Source organism: Entelurus aequoreus, linkage group LG14 (assembly GCF_033978785.1).
Source record: "Entelurus aequoreus isolate RoL-2023_Sb linkage group LG14, RoL_Eaeq_v1.1, whole genome shotgun sequence".
Lineage (NCBI taxonomy): Eukaryota > Metazoa > Chordata > Actinopteri > Syngnathiformes > Syngnathidae > Entelurus > Entelurus aequoreus.
The window spans coordinates 43,047,886-43,074,622 of record NC_084744.1 but is presented as its reverse complement, the minus strand read 5'-3'; the positions used below and the strand labels follow the sequence as shown (position 1 = coordinate 43,074,622).

The 26,737-nt window shown below is 38.7% G+C and overlaps 1 protein-coding gene across 1 annotated transcript in view; it reads left to right on the top strand.

Annotated features, from left to right (window-relative positions):
* The window catches only part of pde11a (phosphodiesterase 11a), a 153,225-nt gene that overhangs the window by 105,021 nt on the left and 21,467 nt on the right, over nt 1-26,737 (top strand). The window contains exons 14-18 of the mRNA XM_062069935.1: nt 505-595; nt 25,826-25,926; nt 26,086-26,163; nt 26,244-26,307; nt 26,387-26,461. Coding sequence (XP_061925919.1) covers nt 505-595; nt 25,826-25,926; nt 26,086-26,163; nt 26,244-26,307; nt 26,387-26,461 — 409 coding nt within the window. The remainder of the gene's footprint in view (nt 1-504; nt 596-25,825; nt 25,927-26,085; nt 26,164-26,243; nt 26,308-26,386; nt 26,462-26,737) is intronic.

Here is a 26,737-nt window from a genome sequence, read left to right as displayed (position 1 = left end):
GTTTGCTGTGGTATATAACGGCACACAAACAACTATCAGACATGCAGACAATATTACATACTGATAATGTGTCATGAGACATGCTCATTACAGTTGTCAATTAATCATAGCTAGATTAATTGACAACTGTAAACTGTCCACAGTGAATGTTTGTTTGTCTACATGTGCCACTGATTGACTGACAGGGATAAGCTGCAGCTCAGCCGTGACCCTAATGAGGGCAAGTAATATATAAAATGAACGGCTGTAGGGGGAGAATTGTTGATGTAGCTTTTGTATTGTGCTGGTGTACCTATTTTGTAGGCAGTCAGAGGGATTTTATACCAAACCAAACTAATAACATCAGTTTAAGTGTAGTTTGGCTGATGTGTCTCCAGTGAATGTTGAATGAGTTCCAACAACCACAGGGAAAGCAATGTTGGATGCTGATTATAATTTTTTTGTTTGTTTGTTTGTGTGTGTGCGTGTGTGTGTGTGCGCGTGTTTTGGATATGCACATGCCAGGACGGGCTCAGCTCTCGCGCTGCTTTATGGCACCTCAGCTACACTCGAGCACCACCACTTCAACCATGCTGTCATGATCCTGCAAAGCGAGGTGAGCCATCTTTCTTTTGTTCCGCTGTTCTTGTTGTTTTGTTCTCTTGGTCGCAAAGTCAAGCTCCAGATGTTCTGTTCATGCTAATGAGTGCACACAGCTGCATTTCTGCAGCACAAAGCTGTGCACATGGGGCTCATATAAACTGGTCAGTGTATGTTTTGGTCATTGAGCTTTCTTTTCATTAATGGAAAAGGCCCCCCAAAAAACGATTGGTTTCATTATAAAATGCAAAAATTAAAAACCCACGAAACAAAAACCAGAAAAACAGACCAAAACTGAGTTTTCATTTTCAAAGTACAAGCGAGGATCATTACTACGGTACCCGTGTGCCTGTGGATCTGGCTAAAATGTCTTTGGAGGCCGACACAGAAATGATTTTAGACATGGCACAATGAGAACTGACATCTACAGATTTCTCTACCACGGGTGTAAAAATTTTAGCTCAGGAGACATGTTCAGTTCAGTTCAGTTCTAGTTTATTTTGAACATGCATACGATACAATGTAATGCATCACATATTTCCAGTTGTTTCATGACAGCACGTCTGAAAAGGAGTAGGAAGAGTAATCCTACCCCTTTTCATATTATAGCATTTTCCCCCCATTTCCTTGTTCTCTGTTTGTTATAGAACAGTGAATAAATAAATAATAAAGAAATGATATACCATAAGTAAGTAAACACATGTTAAATACATAAATGAGGATTCTGTCGTGTAAACTGATCCATTTCCTCTTTGAATGTTTTCCAAAACACCGATATACAGTATGTTGCAATAAAGTTCGGTTCAGTTTATTTATTTACATAGCACATTTAAAAACAACCCCAGTTGGCCAAAGTGCTGCACAGACATAAGAAACAACTTGAAACAAAAAAAGACCACGTCGTGTCACATTTACATTGTAACACAAAAGGATGAATAAAATACAATAGTAAAATATACCTTAAAAGAACTGCAGAATATATCACCTAAAATACTAAAATGTAATAAATAAATGAAAAATGTATAAAACAAAAAATGTAAACGACCAAGATATTCTGCCTAACTGGATTTGAACGCCAGGGAGTAAAATTATGTTTTTAACCTAGATTAACCTCAATGGTTTAGAGACTGGAAGGTTGTTCCACAGTCTAGGCACTGCCACTGAGAAGTCTCTATCTCCTCTGGTTTTGAGTCTGGTTTTTGGTCAGCCGGTGGAAGATACTGTTTTATTTTTGCAAGGAGTCTTAGCTTATTTAATGACAGAGCTGGTTTGTCTGTCCAGTTTAAGCAAGCTGTCAAAAGTGACTCCAAGGCTCCTTGCTGATGAGTGTCAATATGAGGACCAATAGCACTGTCATGTCCTTGCAGCAGGTTTGTTTGACCAAATACGACCATTTCTGTTTTATTTTTCTTTAAGTATAAAAAAATGGCCCCCAACCATTCTTGTACATCATGCAAACAGTTCCGCAGAGTAGTCATGGAAACCTGCGTATTGCTTACTGTTTGAAAATCACCTGCCAAACAGTGAAAAGAGACATTTGTGCTTTTTTATAAAACAGCAACCAGGGCAAGCATGACAGGTGCCAAAATTGAACCTTGGGGTATCACCATACTTAAGGGCAGAATGAGAGGTGGAGTATTGGCCTACGTTTACAGAAAATCTCTTGCTGGTCAAAAAATGACTGGAACCATTTTAGAGCTGTACCCTTAATACCCACACAAGACTCAAGGCGAGGTAAAATAATGCTGTGGTCTACCGTATGAAAAGCAGCAGTCAAATCTAAAAGCACAAGAACTGCAGACCTGAGTCCACTGCTAAAAGCAGGTCATTAAAAACTCTTAAAAGGGCAGTTTCTGTGCTATATTGTGATTTAACCCCCAAATTCAAGACTCTCATTGGAAAAAAATGCATTCTACTATTTTGCCACCACACAGTGGAATGCACTACCAACAGACCTTAAAATTCGAACTTCTCTACTAAATTTTAAACCTGCCATAAAATCTCAACCTCTACCTGATCTGAACCAAAATTGATCCCCAGCAACTCTTCGAAGCATCAAACAGGTTTATATGTGGTTATAGTGTATATATATTTATATGTGGTTATCAGTGTTGGGTTAGTTACTGAAAACCAGAAACTAGTTACAGTTACTAGTTACTTTATTTCAAAAGTAACTCAGTTACTAACTCAGTTACATACACCAAAAAGTAATGTGTTACTGTGAAAAGTAACTATTTAGTTACTTCTTTTTTTCTTCTATTTTTTTAAAGCTCCCATTAATGCCCTTTTAGCCTTCATTTCAGTACTGTTATTGCACTGGAGAATAATACAATCTGTTGATCAACTTGACATGCATTTGCACCACTGAACTCTGCTAAGCAATGTGGTCTACATACAACACACAAAGACAAAGATATGTTTCAAAGGGAAAATGTATTTCAGGCCAGAACAAATTGACAAAACTATTTTAAATAGCTGCAACATAACATACATAAGTAACAAACAGTATAATAACAACATAGCTGTAAACCAAGGAAGTACTTTAACTTTAACTTTACATACACAAAGCCTAACCAGACGTTTTTTTCTCAAGGAATTCTGAAACAAAATCATTTCTGAAGCCCAGATCACTACACATTTCCTCAGTTTTAGTTTAGAGATAAGGAAAGATTGGCCTGGCCCACTAGGATCCCTCTTTATGTTTGTCAACTTTATAGTCCATACATTTAGAGTGATGTGATAATCAAACTCTCTAGAAGTCTAGAATGAAAGAGTATATAAGAGAATTGACAGAGTGTGTGTACCTTCAGTGCTGAATGATGAGCAGAGGCAGAGTTAATCCTTAAGTGGTGGTGGTGTAGGGGAAGTGGCATCGGAGTCTGTGTCTCTCTTTACTAGCTTCGTCGAAGCATGTTGCTTTTGTAGCTGTTTCAGCAGATTTTAATTGCTGTTTTGGGCAGTAGATGGGATCTTTGATCCAAGACACAACTTACATTTAACTCAAATGTTATTTTCTTTGTGCTCGACAAAAGAAAAGTAGTGAGAATATCTCCATGTTAACAGACTCGAGTGCAGCTCCGCCATGATCAGACAAACCCCCCGGCCCCCTCTCCCTCCCAGACCCACACACAGAGTGCGCGTCTCTCTTCTCTGGCTTGTGACACAAGAAGAATCAGAAGGACGACACTGCAGCGCTCCAATAAAACACACTCAGATTTTCTGTTTCTAACCGATACTACATAAAAAATAACGTAAAATAACGCAGTAACGCATCATGTAGTAACGGTAACTGAGTTACTGGATATAAAAAATAACGCGTTAGATTACTAGTTACCGCCGAAACTAACGGCGTTACAGTAACGTGTAACGTTTGTAACGTGTTAGTCCCAACACTGGTGGTTATAGTGTATATATATTTATATGTGGTTATAGTGTATATATATTTATATGTGGTTATAGTGTATACATATTTATATGTGGTTATAGTGTATATATATTTTCTCATTCTGTTTTGCACACTCTTGGAGTCAACATTTGCATAGTCATGTACATAGTGTGTATATACCCCCCCCCCCCCCCCCCCTTTTTTGTATATATTGTTTTTCAAATCACCTGACATGTATACTATGTATATGTACTAGGGCTGTGAATCTTTGGGTGTCCCACGATTCAATTCAATATCAATTCTTGGGGTCACGATTCGATTAAAAATCGATTTTTTTTCAAATCAACACGATTCTCAATTCAAAAACGATTTTTTTCCCGATTCAAAAGGATTCTCTATTCATTCAATACATAGGATTTCAGCAGGATCTACCCCAGTCTGCTGACATGCAAGCAGAGTAGTAGATTTTTTTAAAAAGCTTTTATAATTGTAAAGGACAATGTTTTATCAACTGATTGCAATAATGTAAATTTGTTTTAACTATTAAATGAACCAAAAATATGACTTATTTTATCTTTGTGAAAATATTGGACACAGTGTGTTGTCAAGCTTATGAAATGTGATGCAAGTGTAAGCCACTGTGACACTATTGTTTTATTTTTATTTTTTTCAAAAATGTCTAATGATAATGTCAATGAGGGATTTTTAATCACTGCTATGTTAAATTGTAACTAATATTGATACTGTTGTTGGTAATATTAATTTTTGTTTCACTACTTTTGGTGTCGTGTTAGTGTCTCCTCTCAATTGCTCTGTTTATTGCAGTTCTGAGTGTTGCTGGGTCGGGTTTGGTTTTGGAATTGGATTGCATTGTTATGGTATTGCTGTGTATTGTTTTGTTGGATTGATTAATAAAAAAATAATAAAATAAAATAAAATAAATAAATAAAAAAATCGTTTAAAAAAAAAAAGAGAATCGATTCTGAATCGCACAATGTGAGAATCGCGATTCGAATTTCAATAGATTTTTTCCCACACCCCTAATATGTACATAATTTATAAATTTTTTACGTATTTTTTTTATATGCATGTTACAGGTTATATATCTTTTATTATTGAATGTATCAAATGTGATGAATATGGACCACAATGGAAACAAGCCTTTTGGCTTTTTGTGCCATCCATTTGCCTTTTTAAAGCATTACATGGATTCAATTCTTTAAGACGTCAATAAACGTCTCAATCAATCAATCAATAAAATTCAAAACCAGACTGAAAATTTGAGTCATTTGAATCATTTGAGTTAAGATAAGAAAGAAGTTCATCATAAACACGCTTCTCTAGGACCTTGGATAAAAATGGCAACTTTGTAATTGGTCTAAAATTTGATAAAATATTGGGGTCAAGGTTATTCATTTTAATTAGTGGCTGGACCACAACATGTTTTCAGGAGGTTGGGGAAAATCCACACCTCAGGGAAGAATTTACTAGATATTATAATATATAATATAAGGCTCAATAGAGTTAAAAACATTTTTAAAAAGCCGACATGGGATAATGTCCAGTGGACATGCAGAGGGTTTTATGAACTTATGTTTTTAAGTAAGGGCTCAAAACACTCGAAGGAATTAAGACATGTTTCCACTGAGACTACAGCAGCGGGAATGGACAGTCTAATTATTGACATTTTCTCTGTGAAAAATGTCAAAATTTGTTCGCAGAGAGTAGAGGAAGGCACCACACTGTTTGACTTCAGTGGATTAATAAGCGAGTTCAAAGTGTTAAATTGCACCTGTGGTTTGTGGCTATTGTTAGACACAAGATTAGAAAAATGGGTGCTTTTTGCTACTTTGTCAGCCCTTTGATAATCTACTAGACTGTCTTTTTTTCCACTTCTGCTCAGTGCGTGGACAGGCACGTCTGAGCTGGCGGGTGGTCTCGTTCAGCCACGGCTGAGTCATTGGTTTGGTGCGTGTCTGTTCGAATGGGGCCACTGCGTCCAGGGCAGAGTTGAAGTCCAATATGTTTGCAAGCTATCCTGTAGCTATGATCACAATCGTTAGTCGGGAAATTAAACATTTTTTGGTCAAAACTGAAGTGTCGGGAGCGGAGGAAAATCTATTCCCAAGTGGGTCTGACTGGTAAAATCATAGCATGATAACTTAAAAAACAACTACAACAACGTCAGATTGTTTTCTTTGTAATACTTTGTAATTCCCAATGTAGAAAAAGCACATTTTGAAAATGTACATGTCACAAATAATCTTCCTGTCAAAACACTTAAAGTTAGTTGAAAATTCTGAGTAAAAAAATTGATGCAGTTGCAAAAACACCATAATAGACACGCACCTGTTAAAAGGTTCAAAGCTCACACTAAAACCGCCTTATTGATGAATTTCCCTCTTGAGAATTTAATGAGACAGAGAGATTATGCCAAAGCGGCCGCAGTAAAATCAGGCTCATTGGCAAATTAAAATACTGTAAGTCAATGTTTGCTAATGACTTACCCTCTGCTTTGAATAGCGCCTAAAACAAAAAAAATTGCCTTAAATATATGCAAAGCTAACTAGTGTTTTTGGGTCGTGACATAAATGTGTTTCTACACCTAGACTTAACTTATCCATAGCCGGTGAGCCCATACAACAAGTAGACAAATCAAAATTGATGGGCATTGTCATAGATTGTTAACTATCATGAACTTGGCACTAGGAATTTTCAAAATGGGGTTCCAGGGACCCTATCTAGTCATAAAAATGGGGTCCCAAAGTAAATTTTTGGGATCTCACTTTTTTGTAAGCGGTTTGAAAACAAATGATAAATGTATGCAATATCCTGTTATATCCCACATTCTATATTGTGTTTTGGAAAAAGGTTGTCATAAACATTACTTAATTCATTAAAAAAAAGAATACAAAAGAAAACAAATTGTTATGCATATGTAAATGTATTCAGTTCTAAACATTCATTCACTTTCTTCTTTCCTTCATGGATCTAAACTTTACCGTTGCCGGTATTTTTTTAAATATATTTTTATTGTCATATTTTCAGAATGCGTTTGTTCTATATTTGGCCAAAGTAAGACAAAGAAAACACTCTGAAGTTGTCTTTATTTTTTAGTTTTAATTCCATGATTTTAATAGTCCGGCCCGCGTGTGCACAGATTTTCCTCCATGCGGCCCCTGACCTAAAATTAGTTTGACACCCCTGCTCTAACACAAGGAGCGTACATATTGCACACTAAAAAGACTACACTATGTACAAATAATAGACACTATTGTGACACCTATTTTGCACATGAAGAAAAAACGACCTAAATCAAATCACCAAACAGAAATTAAACAAGATTAGTTCCCATTTGAGTCTTAATTCTTCATCTTACAAAGATGTTTTGGACCTTTTCTGTACCAAGTTCCATAAAAGGCATACTTGGATGGGATTGGTGTGGACAACACTTGGGCCCTCACCTCAAACACATGTCTAAGGCCCCTTCTACCGGCTAAGGTTAGCTAGGATAAATCCCACCTAACCTTATCCTTGTCCACACACACACAATGGTCGTTTAAGACCCTCTCCCACCCTCCGTCCGTCCGCAGAAAATGCGCACGTCATAGTCCCCTCCAGTGTTGCTTTGTGTGCAAGTTCTTAAATTTAACTTATCTGAACAATATCCAGTGTTGTGGTATTTCAATTAACTGGAATCCAGTGTGCTGTGTGGCCCTATTGTAATGAATCACACCTGAGCCATCATAAATTAATCAAATCTTTATTAGACACGTGAAAGGAAACAATGTGATTAAGAACATTTTACATCAGTCAATCTCGGGATCTAGATATCTGGTCAGGACACTCCTCACTCTTTTGCCTTCACCTTCATTGTCCATTCGTTTTTGGTGACTTTATATACTCTGGACCTAGACGTTGAGTCCGCAACATCCATGGCGGACAATAACTGATACAGTCTGCTTTGCCAGTCCAAATGCATTCAATGTTTCCGTAGTCTTCCCTCGACGGCCAGGTAATACAAAGCACACGCTACCTTTTTTTATCACATCCACGGGAGCCCACACTCTCGTTGTCTCTCCTCCGACAAATGGACAAAGTTTTTCCGTAAGTAGAATCACAGCTGACCTGGACATTCGAAAGTTCTCTTGCTGTCTGAGAAGTGTTGTATCCCAAATAGCTGCAATCACTTTCTCTTAAGGTATTATATGAGTCCATACAAAGCTAAAAGGCGGAGCTTCAAGAAATAGACCCGTAATACCCGTATAAAAAATTATCCAAGGAGGGAACCTTAAACGATGGTTTAGTGTGGCTGAAACGGGGCTTAGGCTAAATAATTATTTGTTTAAGGGGTTATCCGGCTTAATGTAAAAGTCGTAGAATTTCTGACCTTTTGACCTATATTTCTTGTCTATTAAGAATGTCTGCTCATTTTCAATTCTCTTCTATTTTGTGCCATTGAATGGACCAGTTGTGGGACAAAGGTAAATATGGAGTTATGCCAACCTGTCTACAGAATGTTTAGATTTTCCAAATATGACTAAGAGATACGAGGTTGTTTTGGAACAGACAAACCAAAACAAAACAATCATGACGCACGAGATAAAAAACAGTGACGCACAAGAGACATATAAAAAATGGCAGAAGACCGGGACTCGAGAGTGATTTTGGCTTGTGTGTGTCTTGTTTGCTCCGGAGTACATGTGGTCTGTCTGCACGGACAACTCAATTCAACCTGCACTTCTGATAATGGGTAAATAAATTTGTTGTACTAAACTACTTTTGTTGCCTGCTTAAGCTTCGGACAATCCACTACACAAATTGGCGTCAATTTGTGTAGTGGATTGTCCGAAGCTTACTTATAAATAAAACCACTACACAAATTGGCGTCAATTTGTGTAGTGGATTGTCCGAAGCTTAAGCAGGCAACAAAAGTAGTTTAGTACAACAAATTTATTTACCCATTATCAGAAGTGCAGGTTGAATTGAGTTGTCCGTGCAGACAGACCACATGTACTCCGGAGCAAACAAGACACACACAAGCCAAAATCACTCTGGAGTCCCGGTCTTCTGCCATTTTTTATATGTCTCTTGTGCGTCACTGTTTTTTTATCTTGTGCGTCATGATTGTTTTGTTTTGGTTTGTCTGTTCCAAAACAACCTCGTATCTCTTAGTCATATTTGGAAAATCTAAACATTCTGTAGACAGGTTGGCATAACTCCATATTCACCTTTGTCCCACAACTGGTCCATTCAATGGCACAAAATAGAAGAGAATTGAAAATGAGCAGACATTCTCAATAGACAAGAAATATAGGTCAAAAGGTCAGAAATTCTACGACATACCCTCCTTCCAGGGTCCTAAGACCCTGGACCAAAACAATTTCTGATGTAGACCACTAACTTAAATCTCTACCACAGATAGAGGCAAAAACCTCAATGTTTTTATACGAGGCAAAAATTCCGTCTATGACCCTCCTTCAGAGCGATCGCTGTTACCAGCCTGCAGTAAAACCATCTCACAGAACACAATTAGTGGCCTACCCTTTGATTTAGTAAAGGAATAACAAATACTTTGATCATGAACATAATTAGATGAATGTATATAGACTTATGACTGTAAGACATTTGCAAAAATATTTTTCCCGGCATTTGCAATGAATGTAGTTACCAATATCGTTAATTACCAATTGATTTTGAACACACAACTGAATTTCATATGAGTCCATGTTCGATTAGTGCTCGTATAGATGGCTCGGTGATGCCTCAGGCTGGTGGCCTGCCGACACCTCGTTGGGCTTTTGGCTGCCTTGGTGAAGAAAGAGATCCACTCAAACAGTCTGTCTCTGTCTCTTCTTGGGGTGTGGCCCAGTCCATTTGGCAGACTGTGCAGTGGCATGTCCGTGCTGGCCAAAATTGGGGAAAGCTGAGAAAAAGTATGGGGCGTTGGGGCTTTGGTCCAGACCCTTGGCTTGCTTCAAGGCCTCCTTGCCGCTTCGGCACTCCCGACACCTCCTTCCACAGCTGCTGGAGTCCCGACAGACACATATTGGTTGGCAACCTTAGTCGTTCTCGTCATCGCTGGCAAGGTGTTGTCTCCCGTCTCGGTTCCTTCCAGTCAGGTATCGGGTGTTGGTCCTGGATTGGCTTTGACCGTGCCCCTCTTGGCGAGTGCAAGGGAATCTGGGGTGGCTGCTTTCATCCTCAAATCTGCACAGAGGAACTGGCACACAAATTCTACATTTTGCAAACATACCATTTTGGTCTCATGGTCTTTCCGCCTTCCTAGGAAGCTGCTGGTCCTGAGAAGTGCTGATCTTGTGACTGAAGATGATAACCTGTTTTCTTAAAATGGGTGCCGTTGTTTGACCTAATCTTTTTGGGGAAACCATGTCGGGATATTAGATCATTCACAAAACATTTAATTACTGAATTGGCACCCTCCTTTGAGGTTGGGGTTGCTTCCGCCAACCACTGCAATTGTCAATCTAATTCATTACGTTCCTTAATCCTTGTACCGGATTGATCATATCAATTAAATAAAACCTCAACACGCTCAAACTTGACCCAATCCAAACTCACCTCCCCCCTCTGTCCCTCTCACAAGGACAGTGTTAGTCGTAGTAATAGTAATAGTAGTAGTAGTATTAGTAGTTTTCAATTCAACCTGCACTTCTGATAATGGGTAAATAAATTTGTTGTACTAAACTACTTTTGTTGCCTGCTTAAGCTTTGGACTTTCCACTACATAGACAGGGCCTAAATGTCTATGAAAAAGGATGCCACACTCTCTGCTTTAATGCAGTAGAACCATGTGCTTCCTTCCAGCCATTCCACAAAGAAAGGTAAATATTAGGGGTGTAACGATACACACAAATTTCGGTTCGGTACGTACCTCGGTTTAGAGGTCACGGTTCGGTTCATTTTCGGTACAGTAAGAAAACAACAAAATATACATTTTTGGGTTATTTATTTACCAAATTTGCAAAATCTTCCACCAAAAATATTTTTCTTAGTGGAATATTTGATGTGAAGTAATCAGAACCTTGGATAGGTCAATAATTCATAATAACATTGATTTTGATTCAATATTATGTTTTGAGCAATGACAGTTTGAAAGAGAAAAATACAGCTTTGTTTTATTAGTCAACATTGCAACTTTTTCTAAATTACATTTAACCTTTAAGCTTTTTTACTTCACTTTTGTTATGTTTTTGTTTATTTTAATAGTATTTTTAGAATGTGCCGTGGGCCTTTAAAACATTAGCTTTGGGCCGCAAATGGCCCACTTTTGACACCTGCTATAGATAATAAAAAATGTAATCTGATAATTCTATGGATAAAAAGCAGAGCCTGGCAACGCATGCGCGTTTATCATAACTCTCTCGCGAATGCTGCTGCACGCACAATTTGTTTTGTTTTTAACCCCTTCTTAACCCTGAACGTACATTAAAAATACACGCAACCCTAACTCAAAATGCCGGACATTTAAGGCATTTAAGAAACTCCGCCCTGACAGCTCCGCAAAAGAGGACATGTCCGGTGAAAAGAGGACGTATGGTCAGTCTATCGTAGCCCGTTAGCTGCTACTTAATATGTCCGTGTGGAAACTCGTTCGGTACACCTCCGAACTGAACCGGAACCCCCGTACCGAAACGGTTCAATACAAATACACGTACCGTTACACCCCTAGTAAATATAATAATGAAAAAGTAATATTAAAGTAATAAATAAATAAATGATTGTCAGAAACTGACAACATTCCCACAGATACACTCTATGGTCGTCTCAGAAGAGTGTAATCTGTTGCAATGGAGGGGACCAACTTTATATGTCTTTCCATTTAGTTATTCTATAATGACCATTGTATCCAATTACTTCATACATGTGTCAGTTATTCTATAATGACCATTGTGTCCAATTACTTCATACATGTGTCAGTTATTCTATAATGACCATTGTGTCCAATTACTTCATACATGTGTCAGTCATGCTTCTAAGGAAAAAGATGTGTGATGATTGATTGAACAATTCTAAATAGTAGTAAGTAGGGCTGGGCGATATGGCCTTTTATTAATATCTCAATATTTTTAGGCCATGTCACGATACACGATATATATCTCGATATTTTGCCTTAGCCTTGAATGAACACTTGATGCATATAATCACAGCTGTATGATGATTCTGTGTCTACATTAAAACATTCTTGTTCATACTGCATTAATATATGCTCATTTTAAACTTTCATGCATAGAGGGAAATCACAACTAAGTCAATTTAGCAAAACTGTATCTATTAAACAGTTATTAAGCAGTGGCACAAACATTCATGTCATTTCAAAACAAGCTATTAGTGCACTTTTGTGCATGATGTCACTAAGATGACATATCAAAACACCACTAAATGAAAGTGCACGTTTTGTACCGAATGCCACTACAATAGTTTAAAACAAAAAAAGTGCACTTTTGTGCGCATGATGTCACAAGATATTTCAATAACTGTCAAATAAAAATGAGCTGCATAATAGGAAATCAAATAGTGTATGTCCTTCGCTATGTGGTAGGTTACTGTGGATATTATCTCCTTCTGTTGTTGACTATTTGTTTCATACAGTGTTGATGTGGAAATGGAAGACGCCAGGCTCAATTGGGTCAGTGCATTTTGTTGGTGTGGCGCTGGCCGAGATGTTGACATGCAGAGTTTCAAGCACTCATCATTCTCTAGCGGGTGACTTTTCAAAAGCTACACATTAGTAGTGCTGCTACTTTTTGTAGCAACGCTTTTGCCGCATACTTGACGTATTACGGTTGTCTGTTCAACATCTTCCCGCTTGAAGCCAAACCACCGCCAGACGATGGACCCTGTGCTGTTTTTCTTGGGAATTAATTATTCTTCCTTCATTTGTTACCAGATTCGCACCTTCTTTCTCTCGTATTACCACTCGCACCGCTCCGCTAGCACCACAGCTAACGTTACCCAATACCGCTACCTCTCGGCTCCGCGGGAGCGTATGACGTTGCACGCGCGACAGTATGTTACGTATGTAAGAAGGTGCGCTTGTTTTATGTCTCTGTGAGAGGGAGAGACAAGAAAGAGTGAGAAACGCCTGTAGTGTAATGCCCCTGGCAAAATACAGCCTATCGCTTGAAACGATAAAAATAGATATTGCACAATAGACATTTTTCTATCATGCCCACAATATGTATCGGCCCAACACTAGTAGTAAGCAATGATCATAATAATGCTGATATTGATGGTAATTTGATTTCCTTACTTTGCAGTTGAATCAATTTGGTGCATCGTTGTGGATATAAGACATAAATAATTTGCTGTGACATTGTGTTTGTAGTTTTTTTATATAGTTACATCTCTCTTTCATGCACAAAAATGAGAAAAGCTTAATGGTGTTTGCACAGGAGAGCAAACATGCAGCAACTGTAATATGTGAAGCAAGTAAACAAATACATGCTGCCCTCAAATCAATGCAATTACTGAGGCAATAGATTTAATGGGAATTGGTTGAGAGCGAGAGAGACATTTTAGCAGGTGGTTGGGTTTTTTGCAAAGATGTAATTAAAGACGGTTTGCAGGAGCAGTTGAGCAGCAAAGGCTTAGTCGCAGAGGTTGCGGCTGCTTCATTATCCTGGTGCTGACAACAAACTAAGCTGACAAATGTTTGCTTGGAATATCATAATAGTTCCTCTTACTACACTGCTGTTGAACTAGAGCTTTCCTATTAGCATATAAATGAATAGTGTAGCTAATTCAAAGATAAGACGAGGCTCAAGTTGCGATCATGTCACTTCATCCCATTGTGTGCTTTCTAACACTCCCATCCTTCTTGCTTTGCTTATTAGTGCCACCCTTCCCTTCAGGAGAACGTCACGAGTTCTTTATGAATGATGCTGCTGTGTGGTGATCACTTTAAGTGATGACTGCAATTACAGACTTGAGAGAGTTGAGAAAGTAAACCAATCAAATGAAATGGATGACAATAAAATGCAGCTTTTAACGTCACTTCTGTCGGACTCTTAAGTGCATCCCTAATGTCGGCTTGTAAACTGGCCATTACACCAAATCTGTGCCATTTGCGTCCCCAGCAAATAAAATGTATAAACGCATTGTGAATGTACTTTTTCATGATGCAAAGTGTCCTGCACATTGTTCACATATAATAAATACAATTTAAAAGCATGAATTCAACTACTGTACCGTGAACACTGCAAAAATACTATTTGTTGCTTATACCGCTTCCTAAAATTAGACCATACACTGAAATGTTTAAATATTTTTAATCCTTCAGAAATGTTACATTTTTATACTCTAACAATACTCCTTATTACAACTATAAAAAACACGTTGTTAAAATTCACACCTCAGTCCCAGCGTTTTCATACAATTACCCCTTTTGGAAAAAATGGTGCAAATGGTGCACAGGAAGTGGCATAATTCAGATTTGTTCATTTATTTTTCCAGTATATTCGATGATATTCCAATATTTTGAGTGGCGGGAGGTAGGGATGATGTTTGATAAGAAATTATCGAGTTCGAGTCTATTATCGAATCCTCTTATCGAACCGATTCCTTATCGATTCTCTTATCGAGTCCAGATAGGTTGTTGTATATGGAAAAAAACACACAATATTTGGTTTAACAAAAGCTCACTTTTATTATATAAGAAAAAAATAAAATCTAATAAATAAATATTGACTGTTACCCCCCTAAAAAAATTAAATAAAATAAACAAATATTGACTGTTATTACCCAAAGTATACTAAGTGGGATTTTTCAGAAAAACAAGTATATACAGTAACACAAAAACAACCTGTCTCTGTGATCACTATAGACATTAGACATTAGACATTAGACAAACTTTAATGATCCACAAGGGAAATTGTTCAACACAGTAGCTCAGTTACAATGATGGAAAGGACAATGCAGGTATAAATAGACTAATATAGCTATAAAAAATCTAACATATATACGAATATATACATAATATGTGTACAGAGTAATTTATATACAGATATATTATATTATGTCTATAACATATATACAATATAAACCAATGACCATGTACAATATTACAGTATATACAGTCTATATGACAGCAGCAGCATAAAATGGAGAGTAGGTCCAGCAGGAAATAGAAAATAGACATTATAAACAAAGAGAAGTAGCTAACATGTCAGGTGTCAGGTAATAGGCAGATGTCATCTATTGCTGTATGGCGAGTGATTATACAGCTGGATGGAGTGTGGAATGAAGGAGTTCTTGAATCGCACAGTGCGGGAAGGAAGTTGAAGGAGCCTGTTGGAGTATGAACTCCGCTGTCCCTTAATTGTCAGGTGGAGTGGGTGGGAAGGATTGTCCATGATGGCCAGCAGTTTGTCCAGTGACCTCCTGTCCCTCACTGACACAAACGCCTCCAATTGCGTGCCAATAGTTTGGCCGGCTTTCCGGATCAGATTATCAATCCGGTTTGAGTCCCTTTTGCTGGTGCTGCTCCCCCAACAAACCACTGCGAAGTACAGTGCACTGGCCACAACAGACTGATAAAAGATCTCCAACAGCTTGCTGCACACATTGAATGACCTAAGCTTCCTCAGGAAAAAGAGTCTGCTCATGCCCTTCTTGTAAACAGCTTTGCAGTTGTCCTTCCAGTCCAGTCTGCTGTTCAAGTGGACTCCCAGGTACTTGTACTGCTCCACCACTGGATCTTGATGGGCTCCACCGGGGTCACTCTCTTCCTGAAGTCGATGACCAGTTCCTTGGTCTTGTCCACATTAAGGACCAGATGGTTCGCCTGAGACCACTCCACAAAGTCAGCGATCAGTGTCCTGTACTCCAATTCCCGTCCCTCTCCGATACACCCGACCACAGCAGAGTCGTCAGAGTATTTCTGCAGATGGCAGGACCTGGAACTATACTGGAAGTCTGAGGTGTACAGGGTGAACAGGAAAGGAGACAGGACGGTCCCCTGTGGAGCACCTACACCACTGACCACAGTATCCGACACGGAGCTCCCCAGTCGCACAAACTGGGGCCTGTCAGACAAGTAATCAGTGATCCAGGAGACAATGGATGAACTGACACCCATCCTGAGCAACTTGTCACTCATCAGAATTGGCTGAATAGTGTTAAAGGCACTGGAGAAATCAAAAAACATGATCCTCACAGTGCCCTTCCCACCATCCAGGTGAGAGTGAGCATGATGCAGCAGGTAGATAACAGCATCGTCCACTCCTACATGGGGCTGATATGCAAACTGTAGAGGATCCAGGGAAGGAGCCACCAGTGGCCTCAGCTGATCCAGCACAAGTCTCTCGAGGACCTTCATGACCTGGGACGTCAGGGCTACAGGTCTGAAGTCATTTGAGCTCGATGGGATGGGCTTCTTGGGCACCGGCACTATGCAGGATGTTTTCCATAGCACTGGTATCCGTTCTAGCTTCAGACTCAGGTTGAAGATGAAGTGCAGGATCCCAGTTAGCTGAGCAGCGCAAGTCTTTAGGACCCAGGGGTTGACTCGGTCAGGGCCTGCTGACTTGGCTGGATTGACTTTCTCCAGCTGCCGTCTTACAAGTCCAGGTGTCAGACACACCGGGCTGGCTTTCTCAGTGGGGGTGGAAGTGGGGGAGGGGAGAGGGGAGAAGGGGGAAAAAACGGCTGTGGCAGGTAAAAGAGAAGGAGGGGGAGGTGGAGGTGTGAGAACAGGAGTAGTGGGGGGAGGGCCAGTAAGGGGTGCGTTGCTAAATCTGTTGAAAAACAAATTCAGCTCGTTGGCTCCATCTGCACCCCCATCCAACAGTTTGGCTTTATTGTTGAAGCCTGTGATGGCATTCATACCTTTCCAAACCTCACGAGTGTTGTTTTGTTGGAGTTTAGCTTCAAGCTTCCTTCTATAGGCATCTTTCCCTTCTTGAAGATTAACTCTGAGCTGCCACTGAATCCTCTTCAACTCGTCCCGATCACCGGATCTGAAGGCTCGCTTCTTTTTATTTAGCAGCACCTTTAGCTGGCTGGTGATCCAGGGCTTGTTATTTGGGTAACAGTGGACAGTTTTTGTCGGGATGATGGAGTCCTCACAGAAATTGATGTACTCAGTGATGCAGTCTGTGATTTTGTTGATATCTGTCCCGTGAGGCTTACACAGTACTTCCCAGTCTGTAGTCTCAAAGCAGTCTTGTAAGGCTATGCCAGCCTCAATGCTTCTCATTTGCACTGATTTAGTTGAGATGGGCTGCCTCTTCACAGCAGGAACGTAATGAGGTGTTAAAAGCACCAGATTATGATCAGACCGTCCCAAGGGGGGCAGGGCAGTGGCGCTGTATGCATCTTTTGAATTAGCATACAGTAGGTCCAGAGTTTTATTTTCCCGTGATGCACAGTGTACATATTGATGGAAAGTGGGTAAAATAGAGTCCAGAGAAACATGATTAAAGTCACCCGAAATGAGAATGAGGGCATCGGGATGTTTGGTCTGTTGCTTAGCAACAGCGGCGTGAATGGTGTGACAAGCAGCAGTTTCGTCAGCAGAAGGAGGAACATACACTCCGATGAAGATTACAGAAGTAAATTCCCTTGGCAAATAATATGGCCGAATTCCAACAGCCAGAAGTTCAATGTCCGGCGTACAAACACACTCCTTTACAGTAATATGAGCATGATTACACCACCTCTCGTTCACAAAGATGGCAATCCCGCCGCCTTTTTTCTTACCGCTAAGGAGTGTGCTTCTATCCGCCCGTGAGGTTGTGAAGCCGGGTAGAGACGCGCTGTGGTCCGGGAAGTCCACGTGTAGCCAAGTCTCCGTAAAGCACATGATGCTGCACACGGCGTACTCCTTTTGAGTTCGGACGAGCCCAAACAATTCGTCCATTTTGTTCGCCAAAGACCGCACGTTCCCCATGAGGACAGAGGGGATTGCAGGCTTAAATTTCCTTCTGCGCTCCTTCATCTTTATGCCGGCACGGCGTCCCCTGCGCTTTTTCCGTACTTCCACGGGAAGGTCCGGCCGCGTTCCCCATAGCGCTGGTAAGGAGAGCGCAAACAGCTCCTCGCGGGTGTAAACAAATGGTCTGCTGCTCCGCTGATCAAAGCCAAACACAAAACGGCCCGAAAAGAAAAAGAAAAGTAACGAAAACACACAAAAGCGCCCAAGAACCATAATTAGTGGTTTATGGAAGGTAAGAGATTAAAAAAAGGCAAGAAAAGTTAAGAATAATACCAAAAATAAAGTAAAATGAAAGGAATTCAAAGGACCTACTGTGATGTGCTGCCGCTCTTCCAGGCGCACTCAAGACTGTAATTATAGGTGTATTATAGGTGTATAAATAATAATATAGTGTTAAATAAAATCTGTCCCTTGGGCACAAAACTTAAAATAATACAGCTCTCCAAAAAGTGCACTTCTGCTGCTATTTGACATAACTGTTTGTTATGATGCTTTGACATTTTTGCACTTTATTTCTTTATTGAAAGAACATTCTATGAAGAGAAAAGTTCTTTGCAAATGTGGTTACAATGCTAAAAAATGAAAAGTTAAAGCTAAAAAAAGAAATACACTTTATTGAGTTAACATTATTTCTTTATAGGGGGAAAGATGTGATGTTATGAGCTAGGGAATATAACAACTACACTACCCAGCATGCAACGGGAATGACGAGCATGCGCGGTAGCCCCGAAAAGTGTTGTTGCATGTCTCACCCGGCAGCTAAGAATGTTGTTATGAGCACGCTGTGAAAGTAAACGTCAAGAACTCAGCCAACACGCCTCGTCTGCATTATTTATAATTAGACAGACAGCACATATACAGTGGGATTTTGTTTTGTTTACATTTAAAGAAAAACAAAAGTTAAAAAAGGGAGATGTCATATATGTATGTGCTGCGGTTGCTTTAAGAACGTTGCGACAGCTGCCGTAAAGGAGGTGCGTTGCTAGCCTGGTTGCTATGTTTCCGGTTGGACGTAAAAGTGTTCGTCATGTGTTTGTACTCTGCTCAATTTTCTCAGTAAAGTTATTCATTGGATTATACCTTTTGTTTTGAACTTTATTACACCTTGGAGCGCTTTTTCCTGTGCATTGTTTTCCTGCTTTCGCTATCTGCGCCTAATGACTGAGCTACGTGACGTCATTTCTTGTGATGTCTCACGGGGCATTTCTGGTCGGGACGGGATTCGAATAAAGAACCAACTCTTTTTCTTTACTATAGTGGTCTCAATAACGGGTACCGGTTCTCAAAAAGGGATCCGAGTCCGAGGACTCGGTTCTATTCTTATCGAACAACCGGGAAAACCGGTTTCGAGTATCATCCCTAGCGGGAGGTTGAATTCTCAGCATTGTCCTGTAACCGAAATGTATTTATTTTTGATTGATTGGTGTCAGTTTATGTCTAACATGCATACAATTACAATGTAACACATCACATATTTCCTGTCGTTTCATTACAGCATGTCCAAAAAGGAGTAGGAAGAAGCAGAGCCTATTTAGTCCTACTCCCTCTGGTATCATAGCAGTTCTATCCCATGTGTTTGTTCTCTATTTATACCACAACAGTGAGTAAATAAATAATGAATATACAATGAGTAAGTAAACACATATTATATACATGAATAAACATTAATTAACGTTCTCCTAAATAAATTCAGTAAATTATATTTCACCTATGTGATGAATTAGATTAGCTATTTTTAAAATAAAGTTTAAGATGTTTATCATGGTTCTTCTTCGTTGTACTTTGTGAACACTTGTAGTTTGAACAGTTTCTTAAACCTATTATTACTGGGTTTAGTTAGTTAGTATTATTTAAATTCCTTCCTAAATCCATTGCATAATTTATTTTGCTAAAGGTTTTAAGTGTTGCACATGCATACAGATGTTTTAAATTAGATTTTTCTTTAAGTTTATTTTTCTCCTCATTTGTTGATAACATTTTTGGGTAGCAGGTTATAGTTTGATTTGTACATAGTTTTAGCTGTTTGCAAATGCACCAAGTCATTAAATTTAAACTATTTTGATTCAATAAATAAATGGTTTGACTGTTTGCTGTATCCAACCTTATTTTTTATTATTCTCACTGATCTTTTTTGAAACACAGTAGCATACTTTTGTTATTTCCCCATATTTCTGCACAGTAACTCAGATATGGTAACACTAGCAGGCAGTAAATAATATGAAGTGATTTTTTGGTCCAGAACATATTTTGCTTTTTTCATTATTGATGTTTTTTTTGCTACTTAATGTTGTATATTTTTTACATGAGGTTTCCAGTTAATTTAATTGTCTATTATTCCACCCAATGATTGTATTTATTTTACCGTTTCAATGTATTTGTGTTTGACTTTCTCTTCTACTGTTACCGAATAGCATTATTTTTGTTTTACTGAGATTCAATAGTCTGTTTTTTTCAAACCATCTTTTTAATTTGTAAATTTTTTTCTGTTATCATTTGTATTATCTTCTTTGTGTTCTCTCCTGAAAAAATTGCAGTCGTGTTGTCTGCAAACTTTAAGTCTTTTGTAACTTTATAAATGTCATTTATATAAAGATTGAACAATTTTGGTCCCAGTATTGATCCCTGAGGTACGCCGAAAGATACATTTAGCTCTGTGGACATGTTTTCGCCTATCTTCATGTATTGCTTCCTGGTGGTGTAGAAGCTTCTTACTAGGGGTGTGGGAAAAAATCGATTAGAATTCCAATCGCGATTCTCACGTTGTGCGATTCAGAATCGATTCTCTTTTTTTTTTTTAAATCGATTTTTAATTTTTTATTAATTTAAAATATATATATATATTTTCTAATTTTTTTATTTTTTATTAAACAATCCAACAAAACAATACACAGCAATACCATAACAATGCAATCCAATTCCAAAACCAAACCCGACCCAGCAACACTCAGAACTGCAATAAACAGAGCAATTGAGAGGAGACACAAACACGACACAGAACAAACCAAAAGTAGTGAAACAAAAATGAATATTATCAACAACAGTATCAATATTAGTTACAATTTCAACATAGCAGTGATTAAAAATCCCTCATTGACATTATCATTAGACATTTATAAAAAAAAGAACAATAGTGTCACAGTGGCTTACACTTGCATCGCATCTCATAAGCTTGACATGACACATACTGTGTCCAATATTTTCACAAAGATAAAATAAGTCATATTTTTGGTTCATTTAATAGTTAAAACAAATTTACATTATTGCAATCAGTTGATAAAACATTGTCCTTTACAATTATAAAAGCTTTTTACAAAAATCTACTACTCTGCTTGCATATCAGCAGACTGGGGTAGATCCTGCTGAAATCCTATGTATTGAATGAATAGAGAATCCGTTTGAATCGGGAAAAAATCGTTTTTGAATCGAGAATCGTGTTGAATTGAATTTTTTTATTTTTTTTTAATCGAATCGTGACCCCAAGAATCGATATTGAATCGAATCGTGGGACACCCAAAGATTCACAGCCCTACTTCTTACCCCTTTCAAGACTAGCCCTCTGATGCCATACAGTTCTAATTTGTTTATTAAGATATTATGATCAATTGTGTCTAATGTTTTTGTTAGATCCATAAACACTGCTGTTGCACATTGTTGACCATCTATTGCGTTGGTAATCTCTTCTGTTATTTCGATTAATGCCATTGATGTTAAAATGTTGGCTCTGTATCGGTACTGGTTGTTGGTGAGTGTTCCATTTTTATTAATGAATTTGTCCAATCTTTTGTTAAACAATTTTTCAATAATTTTAGAAAATTGCGCAAATAGGAAAACAGGTCTGTAGCTTGTAAACTGGTGTTTGTCTCCAGTCTTATAAATTGCTACAATTTTTCTACTTTCATTTAGTTTAGGAATGTGCCTTTTTGAAATGATAGGTTGCTGATATATGTTAAAGGTTCTGAATTATCTTCAATAACCTTTTTTATCGTTTCCATATACATTTAATTACAATCAGTTGAGGTCTTTGATGTACATTTTTCCACAATATAGATTATTTCCTCTTTTGTCACATCCTTGAGGAATTTCTGGGATTTCTGTCTATAGTGTCATTCAAGCCCTTAACTGACCCAGGATCTGGAATCTTTTCCCCTAGATTCGGTCCAATATTTACAAAGTAGTTACTAAAGCTTTCAACTATGTTGTTCACATTGTCATTGTTTACATTTCCGTCTGAGAAGTATTGAGGATAATCCTTCTTAGCACCATTTTTAATAATGCTATTTAGGATTGCCCCATGCTGCTGTCATGTTGTTTTTGTTCCTGTTTAATAACTGACTGTAATATTCTTTCCTACATGTTTGTAGTATGCTAGTTAGCTTGTTCTTATACATTTTTTACTTGTTTTCTGCCTGTGTAGATCTTTGTGTTATACAATTTTTATATAGTGTATTTTCCTTTTTGCAAGCATTTTTCAGTCTCTTTTGTCATCCATGGTTGATTTTTATTTTTTTTTGCATTTTACTAAGTTGTTTCGATGGACAATGTTTGTCATAACGCATCATGGAAGTGTTGAGAAAAATATCATATGCATCATCTACATCATTTTCAATGTATACATTGTCCCAACTTTGATCTCTCAGATCATTCTTGAAAGCTATCATACTTTGCCCTGTGCATATTCTTCGGAATGTCTTTTTGTCCTCTTCTTGTAGTTTCCGACATATATTATAAAAACTGGCAGATGATCACGGATGTTGGATATTAGCAGACAACTTGTGGTATTATTATCAAAATCATTAGTAAACATATTATCAATAAGTGTGGCACTGTGTACTGAGATTCTGCTTGGCCTTGTGTTTTTAGGATATAAACTAATGCTATACATTGTGTCTATGAAGTCATTCTTGGCTTTTTGGGTTTTGAGCAGGAGGTGTCAGAAAGGTTACCACAGGGATAACTGGGATAACCAAGCGTTCAACGCGATGTCGTTTTTTGATCCTTCGATGTCGGCTCTTCCTATCAAATTCAAATTTCAAAATCAAATGGGCTTTATTGGCATGGGAAATGTACATTTTCATTGCCAAAGCAACTGTGCAAAACAATACAAATCAACACAAAATGAAAGTTAAAGTACGTTAGGGCTAAGCAATTGGTGCTGTGCAGATACACAAAGACAGTATTGAATAACTTGTCAACTTGCTAGCAATTGTTTTTAAAGTGCAGTAGGTCTACAGTGTCTTTGTTCAAGGCTTCTGCTCATTACGCTGATGTTTTATAGTCTTTATGGCGGTTGTGTTCCGTTGGATGTTCTCCTCTTGTCGCAGCAGTTTACAAATCTCGCCGCTGTGTTTGTACGTTCTTGTACTTTACCCAGAAGATATGGGAGTTTTTTGTTATTTGTCATGTTCCCAAAGTATTTTTGGCTGTTTGTACTCAGTGGGAAGTCTGTGTCTCTAATGTCTTGGTATAATTCCCAGGTAGTTGGAAAGTGTAACTCTGTTTGCACCTGTTTTTGTGGGCAGTGAGGGCACAGTCTGTCTTGTCTTGGGAGCCAGGTCTGTCTGTGACGGCCTCTCAATGGTGAGGCTGTGTTCACAGAGTCTGGACCTAGTCAAGAATGTCCTTAGTTTTGGGTCAGTTACAGTGCTCATATAGTCTTCCACTATGTATTCTCTGCTGAGTGCATATAGCATTCTAATCTACTCTGGTTATTTGTTTTTCTTTCCAGCGTATCAGATAGTTTTTTGTTTTCTTATGGTTTTATTCAGTCTAGTGGGGTTTCTCTCTGGTTGCTCTGTTTGAGTTTGCATACAAGTTCTTGAATCTGGAATCTGAGGGCATCTCTCTATGGTGTCTCTGTAGGCGAGGGCTTTGTTGTGGAGCGTGTAAGGGTCATTTTCTTTTAAGTGGTTGTAGAATTTAGAAACTCTTCTGATTTTTGATTATTAGTGGGTATCGTCCTAGTTCTGCTCGGCATGTTTGTCTTTTTCCGCTGGGTGCGGAGAATGGATTTGCAGAGCTCTGTGTGTAGGGTCTCAGTTTGGTGTTTGTCCCATTTCTTGAAATCTTGGTCTGCAAGTGGGCCCCAGACTTCACACCCATAGAGGGAGATGGATTCTATAACGGAGTCTAATATTTTGAGCCACATTTGAATTAGGATGTCCAATTTGACGTTTCTCTTGATGGCATAGAAAGCCCTTCTTGCCTTGTCATTGTATCATTGTAAAGCAGAATTCACCAAGCATTGGATTGTTCACCCACTAATATGGAACGTTAGCTGGGTTTAGACCGTCATGAGTCAGTTTGATTTCGATGATGTGACGTTGCGAGACAAAACATCTATCTCCTGTTTTTGTGCTGTGTTGTCTTCATTGAGAATTTTAATGTCTTCTTTGAACTTTCTCATTTCTATCATATCACAATATTCCTTGCTCTCCCTGACAATCCGTTTTTGGAGATTTTCAACATCTTTTTGTATACCATTGAGAATCTGTTCTTGGAGACGATCAAAATCGTTTTGAACACTATTGACTTTGCCTCGTAGAGTTCCTATTACGCTTTGAAGTCCGAGTCCTCTTCTTCTGTCAAACCGGTACTGCTCCGTTGACTTCGTCTCATCATGCTCATGGTTGCTAGGCAGCCAAGTGAAGCCGTTGGTGTTGTTAGCTTCGGCGACAAGCGGCGCCTCGAACATGTTTTTCCACAAACCTTGTGTCAGCCTTTCTTGTGGATCACTTGTGTGGTCAGAAATGTGTCCAACTCTCACAATTTCGTTTTTCTTCTGGTTATTTCTTTATTTAAAAGATACTGACAGTTAAATCACTGTAATGGGGTTAGTTTGACCATGTTAATAGCATACATGCCATGTGGCTATATTTCATGTGTTTGCTAATTATATGCTAAGAACTCACTCATGTTACTTTCAGTCAGTTGGTACAAAGAGCTGCCCCTGGCTAAATTGGGGCCCTACGCAGTATGTAAAAAATGTTTTATACTTTTTTCAATAAAACTTACATTTAATTTGATGCATGTTTTGTGCTAAAACAAATGAATGAAAATACAAGGTTCAATATATAATTTTTTGTGTGCAAAATAACAAATTTAACATAGTTAAAATTTGCTAATCTTACTGATGTAACTTTGACCAGAGTACTACTGCTTTGAACGGCAGCAATAACGCAGCGCTCCACAGGGGACAGCGAGAACAAAGAGAGAAATTTGCCGTTATATTCTTATCAATGACAGAGCAGGAAGAGGCTAGAAATAAGTGTTACATTTTCATTCAAAAGTCATTCATTACTTGACATTTTACATGCGCTTCGTCATGCTAAAATCGGCCCTACACACAGCTTGTACAAAATGTAAGTAAAGTTGCCAGAGGTGGGCCAATAACATTTTTGAATAGTTCAACATGTGTAATGTCAGATATAGAATTAAACAAATATTTACATTTAGTTTAAAAGCAAATGGCAGTGATTTGGTGTAATGGCCCAAATATAAAACTTCCCAGCAGATTCTAATTGTTAGTTCATCAAATAGTTATTCTTTAATTAACTGGGCATCACTGCACACTACAATAATAATACCAACATGTTTATTTTTGTGTTTTAAAAAGGGACGGTAAAATACTCATTGTGGTTTCTTTTATGTTTTGATGATTTCGCAATGTCAAAATGTAGAAGAACTGCAAATTGCATTCAGAAAAATAAACATATTGCCAAATTAACTCTCACCAAATACAATACTGAAATTGCGTTATTGTAATCTTAGCAACCTTGATGGTACAAGTACAAAGTATGTCGTAAACAATTCCTGGTGCAATGCATGCATCGACAACCATACTTTTCTACATAGCAGATTGTGCACACCTAATGTTGCATGCGTTACAGTCTTCTTCTTGTCCGCAGGGTCACAACATCTTCTCCAACCTCTCGTCCGCTGAATACAGTAACCTGATGCAGCTGCTCAAACAGTCTATTCTGGCAACGGATCTCACTCTTTACTTTGAGTATGTTATACTCTAAACACAGCTTCCATCAGATTTAAAACTCCCAGGGTTGTAGACCACTATGATTTGTGCTTGGTTGATTGCAAAGCTTTATTGCTGGCTTAGTTTGCTTAACAACTCCCCCTGGTGGATTTTATATGACTTACTACCTCTCCTCAGGAACAGAAACACCTTCTTTGACCTTGTCACCAAAGGAGATTACAACTGGAACGTAAAGGCCCACAGAGACATGTGCAGGTGCAACTCTGGATGCTAAAAATTCTCGCTAATGCCCAAAATCTGAAACTACATCTTATTTGTCTCTCTTTCCCTGTCAGGTCGATGATGATGACGGCGTGCGATCTCGGCGCTGCCACCAAACCTTGGGAAATATCCCGCAAAGTGAGGAAATCCGGGTGTTCGATGTGATCCGCAGGGGAAAACTTGCCTTTTTGAACAGGTGATATTATCCTCATTTCAGGTGGCAGAGTTAGTGACCAGCGAGTTCTTCGAGCAGGGCGACAGGGAGAGATCCGAGCTCAAGCTCACGCCCTCGGTGAGTCCATCATCTCGATGGTGTTTGTTTCCCCTCTCACGACCTCCACATTGGCCCATACTGACTGAGTGACCTCGTAGTGACGAGGGCGAGTGAGTCAGCGCTCCACTTTCTGCCAGACTGCATTGGAGGCAAACACTGACCTTTTTATCCACTCAGCTGGAAACACACGACGCGCTTAGTGGTCCTTTTCAGCTTCCTGTGTGGTGTTGGCGCTAACAGCAACATTATCTACCCATCTGCTGTCTAAGAACTGCATCTTTTTGTTATGTTTAG